The sequence below is a fragment of the Pelmatolapia mariae genome, linkage group LG10_11 (assembly GCF_036321145.2).
Source record: "Pelmatolapia mariae isolate MD_Pm_ZW linkage group LG10_11, Pm_UMD_F_2, whole genome shotgun sequence".
In the NCBI taxonomy this organism is placed as follows: domain Eukaryota; kingdom Metazoa; phylum Chordata; class Actinopteri; order Cichliformes; family Cichlidae; genus Pelmatolapia; species Pelmatolapia mariae.
In genome coordinates, this window is record NC_086236.1 from 6,995,041 (window position 1) to 7,009,298 (window position 14,258).

General features: G+C 40.9%; 1 protein-coding gene and 1 long non-coding RNA gene across 2 annotated transcripts in view; one reads left to right on the forward strand and one right to left on the reverse strand.

Annotated features, from left to right (window-relative positions):
- Nucleotides 1-8,068, forward strand: part of castor2 (cytosolic arginine sensor for mTORC1 subunit 2) — a 24,288-nt gene extending 16,220 nt beyond the window's left edge. Inside the window, exons 6-10 of the mRNA XM_063487341.2 lie at nt 225-348; nt 2,458-2,568; nt 3,516-3,598; nt 4,699-4,793; nt 5,328-8,068. Of these exons, the coding sequence (XP_063343411.1) occupies nt 225-348; nt 2,458-2,568; nt 3,516-3,598; nt 4,699-4,793; nt 5,328-5,390 (476 nt within the window). The 3' untranslated portion in view covers nt 5,391-8,068. The remainder of the gene's footprint in view (nt 1-224; nt 349-2,457; nt 2,569-3,515; nt 3,599-4,698; nt 4,794-5,327) is intronic.
- Nucleotides 1-11,806, reverse strand: part of LOC134637021 (uncharacterized) — a 19,564-nt gene extending 7,758 nt beyond the window's left edge. The window contains exons 1-2 of the long non-coding RNA XR_010095048.1: nt 11,697-11,806; nt 8,142-8,218 (exon numbers count right to left, since the gene is read on the reverse strand). This is a non-coding gene — a long non-coding RNA (uncharacterized LOC134637021). The remainder of the gene's footprint in view (nt 1-8,141; nt 8,219-11,696) is intronic.
- Nucleotides 11,807-14,258: the final 2,452 nt, after the last annotated feature.

Below are 14,258 nucleotides of genomic sequence, written 5' to 3' on the forward strand. Positions count from 1 at the left end.
TCAAACAATTTGTAAGTGTTTTGTTCCTGTTGGTGTACAAGCTGAGCTTGAAAGCTCCCTCTTAATGTTGGCAAATGCAGTTTTCAAGCTCAATTTTTCACCCAGGACAGACAAGGGAAGTCTAAACTAGCTCAGATGAATGGAAAAAGGATGATCAGAAAATGTATTGCCATGTAGTCTTTTATTAAGAAGCCTCCTAAGCCCTCATGTATTATCTTTTTCAGTGCCCCGTCCCATCATTCACCCATTATCCAGTCCCAGCAACATGTTCTGTGTGACCAGCCTGGACCCAGACACACTGCCCTCTGTGGCCACTCTGCTCATGGACGTCATGTTTTACTCTGGAGGGTAAAACATTTTATTACTTCTTTAAGGCCCTGAAGGCCTTTTGCATGTTTTGCCAGGATTCCACTCAATCACTGAGAACATTAGGACAGCATCTCTTTATAGTCTATTAATCAAATGTAAGATGTTACCTAAAAGGGATAAACAGCAATTTAGCTCATTAAGAGAAGTTTGGCCACAGTGGAAAGTATTATTCTGTTTTTTTTTTAATCTAATTATCTAAGTTAATCTAAAGTTATCTAATGTCTTCTGCTGGAGCCTTGTCAAGTCTGAAAAATTATCTTTGCTGCCTTGAATTATATGGGTATAATGGGTATAAAATTCAGAAAAGCTTATTTTCTCGAGAATAGAAAACTATTTTCACTTTCATTTCCTAGACAAGGAAGGAAAAATTAGGAGATGCTAAATGGTTGCATTTTGGGAAAATGTTCTGGAGCTCAGCCCACACAAGAGGCTCAGTGTCAGAATATGTTGACCTGTGATGCATCAATTTGAACCCTTCTTTCATCTTTTTCACACATTAATCATCTTCATGTAAGTGCAGCACCAGAGCGTAAGACTAACGCCACACAATAATAAGAGAATAGTGTAAAATGATTCCATCCATTGTGCGTTAGTCTGCATAATTTGAGGGTTGTTGTTTTTTTTTTTTTTATACATATATGTTGTGTGCAGTAATACTTTAATTAGAGACATTTTTGGTCCTGTCAAAGCAGGCATTAACAATGACTGCTTCATTCCACTTAAATGAGCCAATTTTAAGACCTTCCAAGGTGTTTTGTGTTCATTCACTGATATGGCTCACTAGGATACTTTAGAAATGTAAATTACAGCACTTTCAAAGGACATTTTCTTATTTTCTGGCTTTTGACAGTCAAAACACCTGCTGTGAAATAGCTCTGTAAACATTTTATAATGTGAGTTAATGTGATGACTTTGTAAGTGTGAAGCTGGCTGTTTTCTGCATAAGGGTCACACAAGCTGTAATTAATTACTGCCACAGGTCCACGTTGTTGCACTGCCACCATCTCTGATTATTAAATCAGTGTTGGTGTGGCTTCTCTGAGTTGAAAGTCCAGCTTGACAGGGCAATCAAGTTGAAATTCTAGCTTCCGATTTCAAATGGAATATGCCATAAAGTTTTTTTTAAAAAGCAAGAAAATATAGGATTTGTTTTGCTCCTTAGAAAGTAAGTAGAGCCATTCCAAGTTAAAGTCCAGCTGGAGGTGTTGTCCCCCCCCCCTTTGAAAACACCAACTTCAAATGGAACACCACATGATCGAGAGGTACTCAGATTCCCATACTTGGGGCAGCAACTCCTCACTGACCCAGATTGGATATTCCACACTTTGGACATTTAGAGATTTTTCGTCATCAGCTGCTCTTACCATCAGTATGAGTAAAGAAAAAAGCTGACTTGAACATGTACTCCTTGGCTGACTAACCACCTCTGCCTTACATGACGAAAGTTGCGTACACATTGCGTGCACTTGGAGGCTGGCTGCTAGTTGCTTGTGGACAATCCAGGGTCCTGTTGCCTAGGTGACCTCTAACTTATTTACTAGCAGGTTATATGCCAATCGATGGTATTTTTCACTCTCATTGGTAGTCCCAGGCTTTATCACAGGCCCCGCCCACTTAATGTCTCTAGCTGTAGTTGCTTGAAGGCTTCAAATGTCTTCCACTTTCTATGGTCTCTGGTCGACACGTTGGAGCGAATCGCTTCCAGTGTGTACATTGTTTAACAGATAGTAGTTCTATGACCTCATCTGTTATCATTGTCGGGGAACCAAAGGGAAAGATGGCACACAGGCATGGACTTCAAAATTTTCCTTATTTAAAAAAATGGAAAACCCTGAGTTCTTCAAATCTACCTACTCAAGCTGTTAGGCAACACAGAGTTGAGGACCGTTTTGAGTTGCCTTGCCATCCATTCACACTCTGGCCTTTAAGACCCTTTTTATTTTCCTCCTGTGTAAGAGGACACACACTTGACAGTCTGCAAAGCGGTGCGTGCTTGTTGCAGCCAAAAGAAAGGTGTAAAAGTTAACTGGAAATGAATCAAAGTGTCACAGGTCCAATAAAAAACTGTATTGTTTTTGTCTTTGCCAGGCAAAAAGAGTCTGGAGCATCCAGTGAAGACTCAAACCACATCCGCTTCTTCTCCTTCTCCCTGATCGAGGGCTACATTTCTCTGGTCATGGATGAACAGACAACACAAAGGTAGAAGAAAAACACCCACCACTCAACATTTCATGTGTACTGCTGTTGTGTAATTAACTACACTTGTTCTTTTAAGGTGTTGTTGTCTGTTAATCGCCGCTAAAAGGACAGCTTGTATTCATGCAGGGGAGTGCGTTTCTGATTGTTGTTTGAGGTGGTGATTAGTTTGTTGCTAGGCAATAAGCAGAGCTATTGGGTGTATTGCACATAAGTCACAGTGGGTTTCAGTCTGACTCATCTACTCCCTTAGTTTCTAACAGTGTACACTAATTAAGCAGGAGGACCATCAAGGAACTTGAGCAGCTGCAGGTCCCACATGGTTTCTCCTGTGTTAGCATCTGATCAAAGGCTGCCAATGAATTAAAAAAAGGTCTGCATTATATTGGTTAGTAACATCTTCAATCCATGTGGAAGTAAAATAACAATTGGAGTGGACTTGAATTGTTAAGTTTAGATTTTGTTTCTGCAGCATGTAGGTCAGCAATGTCCCTACGTTTTATGTAAGACCGAATGTGCTGCCTTAAAGGGATGGGTCACCCAAATTACTCTGCCTTACAATGGCTGTTTTCTTCAGTGCAGCAGGGTGCACAGCAGGCACAGACTTTACCTGTTTTTGCACTGTGCTAAATGTCTAGTGGCTTCTTCTGATGCACCTTTATCTGCTAACCATGCCTGGTGCTATAATTTGTTAAGTAAAGCAAAAACGGGTCAAATAAAGCCACTCTTGGAAAACATTTAAAGATGACAGAGTTAATGAAATACTCGAACTGGAACTGAATGATTTAATACTTTGTTTATGATGTCTTATTATTGGTAACAATTCAGAAATAGAGATTGTATGACCACACTTGTGGCATAAGTGAGTAACTTAACCAGTCATTATGTGGTACAATTGTATTTTAATAAATACTGAAGCTAATCTAATTGTTCTGGGGTTTTTCTTCCAGGTTTCCAAACAATGTACTTTTTACCAGCGCCTCTGGTGAGCTTTGGAAAATGGTTCGAATTGGAGGGCAACCTTTAGGATTTGGTGAGTTTTCTGTTGCTGTAGTTATGGATAGAAGCAGATAGCCACATGCTACTAGAGACTGACCGAATGCCAACAAAGCACATGTTCAAGTATCAAGATCAGCGTTGTCAGGTTGAAACCAGCTCAGTGGCCAATCAGAACTGGTTTGAAAACCATCCCAGTCCGCAGTTATCCAGGTAACTGTGGGTTTAACACCGAGTCTTAGCATTAAAAAGGTGGTTCGCTTTTTACCAGGGTAGATTGCCACAGATAAAAGATTAGCGGGTATAAAATCACCACTGAAAACTGTCACTATTCCTGGAAGATCTAAAGTCTTTATCTAACCCTAAACAGACAATTAAAAAAAGACTATTTCCAGGAACTTTTTCCTGTTGCCCTTAATGTATGATCCTAAAACAAGACACCTATTTGTACTTGTAGGTTAAACCTACGTTTAAATTATATTTTTCGTATTTCTTTTTTCCTCTGAAACCATTAAACACCGGGGCAGCAGGTGAAAGTACAAAACTGCACCTGTTTTAGACACACCTGAAATTTCATGGAGTAGTAATAATCTGTCAGATCCCCCCTGTGCATAAAGCTGCGATACTGAGAAGTCTGTGAACTTATATTTATTTGTATTTTTGTCGGCTTTCCTTCCTGGCTTCAAAATAATGAAATTTTATTATTACTGACCAAAACTCTTAAAGCTCTCGCACATTGTTACTGCACTTTTGATCCTATAGTTTCCTCCCAGACACACTCAGACTGCTGATTTGTCTGCAGCAGCTGTGTTGTTTTATAGTTTCCCTTTGTAAAGTCGGTAGACCTTCTCATTTTTCTGGTTGGTTAGAGACTTATGTTAGTTGATAACCACCTTCATATAACAGCTTAGCCTGATTATTGATGCTCAGGTAAGTGAAGCCTTAGCAGACAAAAAAATGCAGTAGTTAAAAAGCCAGGATTTCACAAGAAGACCTCAGACCTGGCTGCTCTAATCAGGATAATAAATGTGTTATCATGATTAATGTGTATTGTATTTATCAACATGCTTTACTGAGTTGTAGAGTGGTTGTGGGGCCTGTTGAGAGGTTAAAGAACGTGTCTTCAATGGTCTGCAGATGAGTGCGGCATCGTGGCTCAAATATCAGAACCGCTGGCGACGGCTGACATTCCAGCTTACTACATTAGCACCTTCAAGTTTGACCACGCCCTGGTAAGAAACCGTTTCTACTGCATATGTTTGATTTGTAATCAACTTGTTTGTAATTGTTGGGCTGTTTGGTTAGTTTAACCAGTTCATGACACCATGATAGACTGTATATAAAAGATGGACATGCATAGCATCTGGGTCTGAAGAGTGAAGCCAGTGCAAAGGTGTTTTTAAACTTGCATTCTTTTCAGTGGCCAGCAGGGGGTCGCTTGTCTGATTTGTATAGAAGTCTTTGGGAAAATGGCTTTGTGACTCCAGTAAACTCTTTCTTAATGACTGAAGTCACTGGTTTCAAGTCAAGATTTTTAGTTCTTGCTTTTCACTTCCAGAAAAGCTTCAACTTGAGGCTTTAAGACCACACTAAGCACTGATCGTAGCAACTATGTCCATCTTTTATATACAGTTTATGGCGTCAGCATAGGCACTAAGCAGCTGGAGAGAAACTGTTTCAGCTTTTTCAGATGTTTTTTGGGCCATCAAAAAACATCTGAAAACACAATCAGAAGGTTCTAATCAGCTGCTTTGCATCTTCTTCAGGTTCCTGAAGAAAACATCCAAAGTGTGATTGGCGCACTGCGGACTGAGAGTGCTGCACAGTGAAGGAAGCTGGAGAAAGCGATGACGACTACCATCTCCAAAGTCATTTTGTTTAAAAGTTTATCATGTCCAAAAAGTGCCAAGAGCTTGCTAGCAGACTACTGTGGGTCAACTCAGAAAGGAAGGATGGAGGGAGAGAGGAGGGTGACAGTGTGTTAGGGAAGCCTTTGTTACTCGACCATTTTCTTTACCCCCCAAATACTCTTTGCTTTCCTTCGTGCCCGAGTCCCCTCCACCTCCACCTCCACCTGCGTGCTCTGGTAGTTTTCGCATTAGTTTACCAAACTGTCTCTTTTCTTCTCTAAAGCTGCTTCTTCCCACTCCCTGACCCTCTTGAGCACCCTACTGTATTAGTTACATAATTCCTCTCATGGAAAGATGACGAATGTACTCTCAAAGCAAAATAATTATTATATATAGTTATCAAATTCTCCTTTTTTTGTTTGCTTTGTTTTTCCACAGGTCATTTTTCTCAGTGCCAAGATGTTTGAATGCCTAAACCGATGCCTTTGTCTAAAATACTGCACATGTGCAATTGAAGGAGACAGCCAGCGTTGGCGCTTGTTTTTGCTTTTTAGTCGTCGTTGAACGTTTTAATCATCGATCTGACTATTGGAGTCCCCCAGACTTAAAATCAGTCTGGCGAAATATGAAGTGAATCATTTTTTTGTGCATTTAATAAGTTACATCCATGCACACTGTGAGCAATATGATCGACGGGCCAATCAGGATCTGTAGATTTGATTATTTTCAGCGATTTGGCTGATAGGCGTCATTTTTGTGAGAGGTTGTTGATTTCTTATTTGATTTTAGATAGGATATAGAAAACAAAGTTCCCAGTTGACGTATTCTTAATAACTTCTCCCACAGCGTCACAATCAGTTCAAAACGTCTCTTATTTTGAGACATTCCCATCAGCCTCTTCTGCACACTACTTGTTACCTGAAATGGTCAACATGGTCCTCATTAGACCTCTGAAACACTAGCATGTGAGCATTACAACCACTCCCACACTAACCACTATGTGCCAAATTTAGGTTCAGTTTGCCACAAAATTAAATTTAAGTCTGTACCGTCTAAATTGTTAGACATGTTATTGTTCATATTGTGTCAATTAATCTAATTTAAAACATAAAAATTGCACACTGAAATCAATGTGGGTTTTTCTTATTTTATGGAGTGAGGGCCGAAAAGTGTTGATTAAAAACTCCATCCAGCCATTTTCTTCCACTTATCCTCCTCATCTTTCAAACTGAGTGAGTATTAATCAGTGGACGTGAAGAAACTGATTTTAATTGGTTTAGTTTGTATTAAAAAAAATAAGAATACAAATTTAAAAATGCAAAAAAAAAGCCATTAAAAAGTGTAAAGCTGGGCATACACTGTGTGATTTTTGGCCCATTTTAAGATGATTTTTCACTCGTGCGGCGGTCTTGGGGATTGGCCTGAGTTCAGCCTTAATCGTGTGTCGTGCATCGTATGGTATACCTGAGAAGCGATTAACACCTCACTTCATGTTACCAAGCTAAAATTTGGACACACATTGTGAGCACTCAGGTCACATCAGAGCATCCTGACCTATGAATTTCTAATCCCTGCGATTCAGTTGCACAGTTTGATTGCGAGCTGAATAACGCGACTGAAAGAAATCGCACAGTGTATGCCCAGCTTTAGTAAAATAATCAGTGCAGATCTATACCAGGCACATAAAATTTCAAATTACCTTTACAATCTTCCTCGTACCCAGAAATATATCTGAAACTCCAACTGATATTGATTTTATTGATAGATTAAAAAAAAATGATAATCTTTTGAGGTGGATTCGTGATCCCACCACATCACCATGCATTAACTTTACAATCCAGGTCTGTGTTCAAAAGTATGAAAGTAGAGGCTGCGGGCGGGAAAGGAGGGAGCAGCTAGCTCCACCCTGTCAAAACTTCAAATAAGCGCCTACCAACAACACTGAACACGGTAAAAATAACAGAAGTTCATCCACGAGTATATGTCTCATTTAAAGAAACAGTTCACTACTAAATAGTTGCTTTTGATGGCAATCGTACTAACAGCATGACCCGTTTTCCAACCTTGTACTGCCAAAAACTCTCATGTTTGAGAGCAATTACGCCGACACTTTCCAGTGACCGTGTTGCTCACAGTGTGCATTGGAGAGAAACGCTGAAAAGATTTGCATCGACACTAGTAATAAATTACTGAGCCACTTCCATGAGCTAGAATAATGTCAGTGCAAGTGTGCTAACATAAGCTACGGTTCACACAGGGGAAGGAAGGTTACACTCCGAGCCCTGGTGTCCATTTTGGTCTTGAAGCTGCCCCTCTCCTACTCCAGTCTGCACTTTAATGCAGGTCCCACCCCCACAGACCTGCTGTACTGATGTGAACACAGAGAGGGCTCTTTTCTTTAGTTAGATCTTGTCCACATGGAACGATTTCTGTTGGTATTAACCATTGGTGATGATGTTTTTCTTCCTTTTTGTTTTCTTCTCTTCACACCACCTTCCACCTATCTGCAGCCTCTCCTCTGATCACATTTGATTAGTAGATAATCTGTATTTATCAGTGTTAAAATATGAGGAAGGTGTTATTTCTTCTGATTGCATTTCAAAGAAAAAGCCTTTCATTTTGAAGCTTCTTTTGTGGGGGGGGAATAAATGAAAAAAATAAACTAGCTGTTTTTTGAGCTGCTTGCGTGTTCACTTTTCACCCATGTGTCATTTTACTGTATTTACTTACCGGCAGAGGGGCTGTGTGCTCGAAGCAATAAACTAGTGACGTCGCGTCCCAATCTTGCCTTCAGAGCTCCAGTTTAGCTGTGAATGAGACACATTTTTTCACATTTTATTAACACAAAAATGTATGAAGTGTACCAGCCATGGATGAATTAAATTAATGGATATCACATCCCCACTTGACCATGCTAAAGATCCGTGATGACATGCTGAGTCATCCCTCAGGTCTTGCACTCTTCACCTCTGAGTCAGGCTGGCTGGTGGCAGTTGACTCTCTTATCTGCCAACTTAACTGCCCTGTTAGCATTAGTCACTGAGTGGTGGTAGCTAATGCCAAGAGGGGACAAAGCACTTATTTTGTCTTCATTGCAATATTTATTTATTTATTTTGTTTTGCATTTTAATGAGTACTAAAATGAAGATAAAATTGTGCGTTCAACTCTCAGGGGTGCAGTTTCTCTTTGCATGACAAGGACCAGCATGAGGGCTGCCACATCCAGGGGATTATCCACACTAGGAGAGCGCTGACTAAGCCCAAAGCACATGCGACATGTCCCCATGCTGGCAAAGATGGCTTTTGCACAGCATTACACACTCCTCTCCAAGTTTAGCATCCCAGTTTCGACAAAGGTTGAAGAATGGTCAAAAAAACCACCTGCCCATGTTCCCCGATTTGGTCTTTGAGCTAACGGCTTCATGTAGCAAAACCACTGTCTATCCATGTCACTGTACGGCATATAGACAGTACAGAGGAGGCTGGCTTAGACAGCCCACCGCCTGTGGAGCCATTCCACAACCATGGAGTAGATGGCCACTCAACACTTCCAACAAGCACTGCAGATTTTCAGCAACTTAGCTGGAGATAAAGGGCTCAGGCAGATAACTGCAGATGCAATGAGCTCGGTCACTGGGCTACAGATGTATCAGATGGCGTGCCTGGCAGAGATTGAGTCACTGGTTGGTTCCCCCATGCAGCCAACTGGACCTAGCAGCGCCATCTCTGGCGGTGTGTGCTCCAATCATTGAGATTAGAACCTCCAAGTCAAGTTCTACACTAGCTGACCAGGACCAGAGTCCAGCTCCAGGCCTTCAGAGAGACCAGATACCTAGAAAGAAGAAGCCTTAGTCCACCTAAGTTTTGTTCAGCAGTTTCTGCACTTTCCCACACAATTTCCCAAGCACAAGCCCCCTGCATACACAAATGCTCTTTCATTGCAACTGTTAAGTCTGGGTGCATTAAAGGCTCTGACGACAAACTGAGGCGTTCATGCCATTTGTCATTGTTCTGCTCCAATAAGAGTGCCTCCAACAAGCTGTGTGACTGTACATATTTCCTTGTGCAAATCAATACAAAATATATACATTCAAACAATTGCAAATCATCAGTCTGCAGGTCACAAAGCAGGTCAGGCAGGCGATGTCTTTCTCCACAGACACATGGGAGGTCAACAGTGCCTCACCTACAGCGCTACAAGTTAGCTGACTGCCTGCTCACCTCAGTGGCACGCTTGTGCCCTCTTTCTGTGAATAGTGAGAATCATTGCTGCAGGTCACCAGTTAGCATAGAGCAGTTTTTATTTGCTTCAGGGTTTCAGAGCATATTCCTCGAGGGGAATGGCAATCTCATGGACCCCTTATAAAGGGGTTCCTGTCAGGGATATTCGTGATGCATGTAGTTGGTCATCACTGCATGCTTTTGTTGGACACGACGGCCCCTTCAGTGGCTCATTCTATCCTTTCTCCTGGGTCTGCCACGCTGCCTGGCTGCTCCATGGGGAGCTTACTGCAGGAGCTGTACAGAATGATCAGACTGAAAGGGAACAATGTGTTATGACTATAACTTCTGTTCTCTGAAAGAGAAGCATAAATGGGCATATCAGGACATTAAAAATTGTCCTTTGCAGGTCTTAAAATTAGTTAAATACAACAACACATGACATATCACACCAATTAAAAAAAAGAAGCCCAAATGAGAAGCAATGTGTGAAAAACTAAGTACTTCCTATGATTCAGTAGCTTCTAGAATCACTAGCTTTAATTTTTGCATTTACGACATGCGGCACTGCTGCGTGTAATCTGAAAAACAAACATCGTGCAGACCAGAAGCGAAAGACGTCAGTCGTGTGCCTACAATGACCTGCCAAGCGCAAACAGCAGCAGTGATGCTATCGAGATTTTCATCAACAGTCTTTGTTGCATCATTACGACAGCGCTCCAGCAGGGGTTTGTTTTCCACTGGTGAAAAGACGATTTTCAAACCCTCTCTGGGGTGTGACACACTGAGGGTTAATAAATATATATTTAAAAAATAAAGATCGGTGCTATTTTGCATTTGAAAATGAACATTTATTCCAGCAACTCTGAAGATCATTATAATCCTAGACTATGAGTCATAATGGTTTTTGTAACTCCATGATCCTTCCTTTATGATCTGCTATCTCAGAAAATGTCTTCAGAGAAGACAATTTGGGATGTTTTTTAATGTTTTTGGCAATGTTTCAGCCTTTAACTCAAAAGTAAAACTTTCTTTCTTTCCTTCTTTGTAAGAAGGAAAGTTAGGACAGATCCTGTGAAATATGCCTGTAATGTGAAATGTAGTCACTTTGGATTCTCACTTCTAGCTTCACATTTCTATAACTAATTTCTGATGTCAGAAAAGTCAGTCTAGTACAGATAGCCCAACACCTATATGTCTATGTAGAGAGTAAAAGGATACAGACCACAACAAAACACCAAAACGTGCCATTTTGAGTAGCAGTACTGGAAGATTTCCTCTGAAAATTCCCACTTTTGTGGAGAATATACGGAGAAGGGAAAAATGGCAAGATTTTACAGGCTTACACGTGTAGGCAGCTCAACGGTGCCAAATCCTAAAGGTGGTCAAATGGTCACGGTGTCATAGGCTGTACACATACACGTAGCGCACAAAGCTAACATCCGCTGTGACATCAGAAGGGTGCACACATTCCGTTCAAAGCCAAATATCTCCATCTTTTATGTACAGTCTTCAGGTTACATCTAATGTTTGTTATCAGCTCATCATGAGCCATTAGCTGCTGGTCACATGAGACAGACTTAAGCTACACAAAACAAAGATATAAACCCAAGGCTCAAGTGTTCCTGCCTAATCTGAGCCAGTGTAGGGAAAACCTCGTCATACTGTAATGAGCTACTATTTAGGCTCATGATTTATAGGTGGATCAACATTACTGACACTTATTAGTGTCAGTAAAGTTATAAAACAAAGGCAGTTTTCTCACTGATTTCTATAAGAAATGGACTTCTTTTTGCAACGGGAGCCTCCTACTGGCCATTTCAAAGAATGCACTTCCTCACTGGCTTTACTTTTCAGACCTGGAAACCTACATCCATCTTATATATACAGTCTGTGGCTAAAATCTCTTTTTTAAAAAAAGTGCATTGCTCTCCTCTCACCCCACTCTTCCATTGTTTGAACTTAATGCTAGCCCACACAGGTGCTATAATGAATGATCTAGAGATGAATGATCTGATTTAAATTAGAACTTAAACACAAAAAACACATTAGTGCACACCCTACCTTTTCTCTCGGTCTCTGTCTTCCTTGCTGGGCTTTTTCTTCCACAATGCCCACGCTCTACTCCAGCCTGCAGAAAATGGACAGCAATTGACAGCAGGGAAGACTGCAGGTATATCAGTTGTCTGTATTATCTGACCTGAGTAAACAAAGCAGAGAACAGCCAGGCCCTTGTTGCTCTGCACGGGTGGGCCCCACACCACCACCACCACCTCCTCCTCCTCCTCCTCTCCTCTAGCACACAGAAGGGTAGGAGGGCTCATCCAGCTGCAGAGACCCTCTCTGCAGAGCGGGGTTATAGGAGCAGACACAGTGTGTTAGTGTTTCCACTTATCATGATCATTTTACACCTTACATAATCTCACGCTGCTCAGCACGGCAGTTCACTGACATGCAGTGGAGACTCTTACTTGCTCCTCAGCTCCCACTCACAAAGATTAAAATTGCAAGCTATAAGTCAAACAGAGAGGCATTTCAGTGCCGCTAATTGAAATGCATCACTTTCATTGTGCAGAGCTGCAAGGTCGCATGGTGGGAGATCTCCACCCACAGAAATGACAAATCTAAACTTTACGGGCGACACATTAACAGCAGTGAGTCAGCGCTTCATCTAGACCAGGCTGTAATGGCAACAACCACCACACATTTTCCTACGGAGCACTTGAATCACAACACACACACGGGTGTCACCTTACAGGGCTTCTGGGTAATAAAACCCAACATTTCCCTGCAATATTGACCAACAGATCACACACTGTACTTTTTTCAGTTGCAGAGATGTTTGCAGCATCTAGTTATCAAGCATAAGACTGGATGTGGTTCATTATATATAGTGTCATGTGTTTTTTGAAGCCTCAAATTTGGTTAGGGTGAGGTTAGAGTTGAAGGGCATATGCAGAACACAGTGCAGCTTTCAGAAGGTAAAGAACCAGACACAAAAACTGTGTCTCTACCGTCTTGATGTGACCAAAAAACCTGATATGGGAAAATGGTAACTGAGCTTGCATCGGTAAAGCCTTCTCCATGACAGCTAAGAAAACTACATGCATAATTTTGGTTCAGCATCATCACAAACGTTGGTGCTGCACATGGTAAATCGTTAATGACTAAGCAAACTTGTTTGGGATTGACCTTCAAGTTAATCTCCATTATGCTGTCACCAACTGTGACTATAATCATGCGGACCCTTCTCACTGTTCTACAGGTGCATCTGTGAAATAATGCCTCCTCCTAAACGCCAGATATGGGTCAACTCACATCATAGTTTGAATGGGAATATTAAAAGTGGTGAATGAAGTTTTCCTCTCAGCCATGCAAACCAAAGCTTCTCCTGCACGTTCTCAAATCCTGCTCTGCAGACGGTCGCAGGTCGTACGTTTTATGCTCACTCTGTAATTTTGCGTAAATACATTTCCGAGCTCTTCAGAGGGCCGTCAAGTTGTCATAATGATGAATGGCCCAGAATACAAGAGCTCAGCAAAGAGAACAAAGCAAAGCAGTGCACATCGGGCTGACTTCAGCCATACTCTGTTCTGTGAGAATTAAAGTGTCCATCATGTTGATATCAGGAAACCCGAGTTAGAGTCGAGGTTAAAAATCAGCTTAAAGAGCACGTGTAAGAGGAGTCGGATCAAATCAGGTAACAATTAATTTTATGGGTTCATTTCTTGCAAGTCTTTCTTTCCTACCAATTCATCCGTTTTCTAAACTGCAGTTTGTTTTACTGTATAGAAAACAAAGATGTGCTATTTAATAGTCAGGTGAACAGATAAGATTGCACAGCGATTAAAATTAGTTACAGTTTGCCAGTTGTTTTGATTACATTTTTAACACACAAAATTTAGTCTAGAACATGTGTTGGAATACAGCCACAGTCATATTTATTCTTTATATGAGTCTGGGGTTTTATTGCTGTCATGTTTTAAGTAATAGATTTATTTTTAAATTAGTCAACATTCCAGCAATTAAACCTTTTAACTATTAGCTCTGCAGATTCAAACTTGATACAAATGTCTAAACTGGAGGTGGACCAATTAATCACCGCCTCCTTTAGCTGGAATTACAGTTCTTTAAACTGTGTTCAATTCAATTTTATTTATATAGTCCCAAATAACTACAACAGCCCCCTTTATATTATAAGATTTTTTTAAAACCTTCAATATTAGAAAGAACCCCAAACAATGAGACGATCCCCTGTGAGCAAGGACTTGGCGACTGTGTAAAGGAAGAACTCCCTTTAAACAGGAAGAAACCTCAAAGAGAAACAGGCTCAGACAGGGGGAGCCAAGATCACCTGGGGGTGAGGTAGGGAGGAAGGCAGCATGGGAGCATTTATCATTTATTAGTAAACAAGCAGCTGTTTCAGCTTTAATATTATCCTGACTCTTACATGTTTATATGATAGATGAATTGTTAAATGAGGGAGATTGCATACATGTTGAAAAGTGTATGTGTGTTTCAGGAGCAGGTTGTGAGTGCATCCAATTTGTGACTATTACCTTGATGATGAAACTTCCAGGCAGGAGGAAAAGAGGAAGTCAGAGAAGATTAGTGAATGTAGTGAAG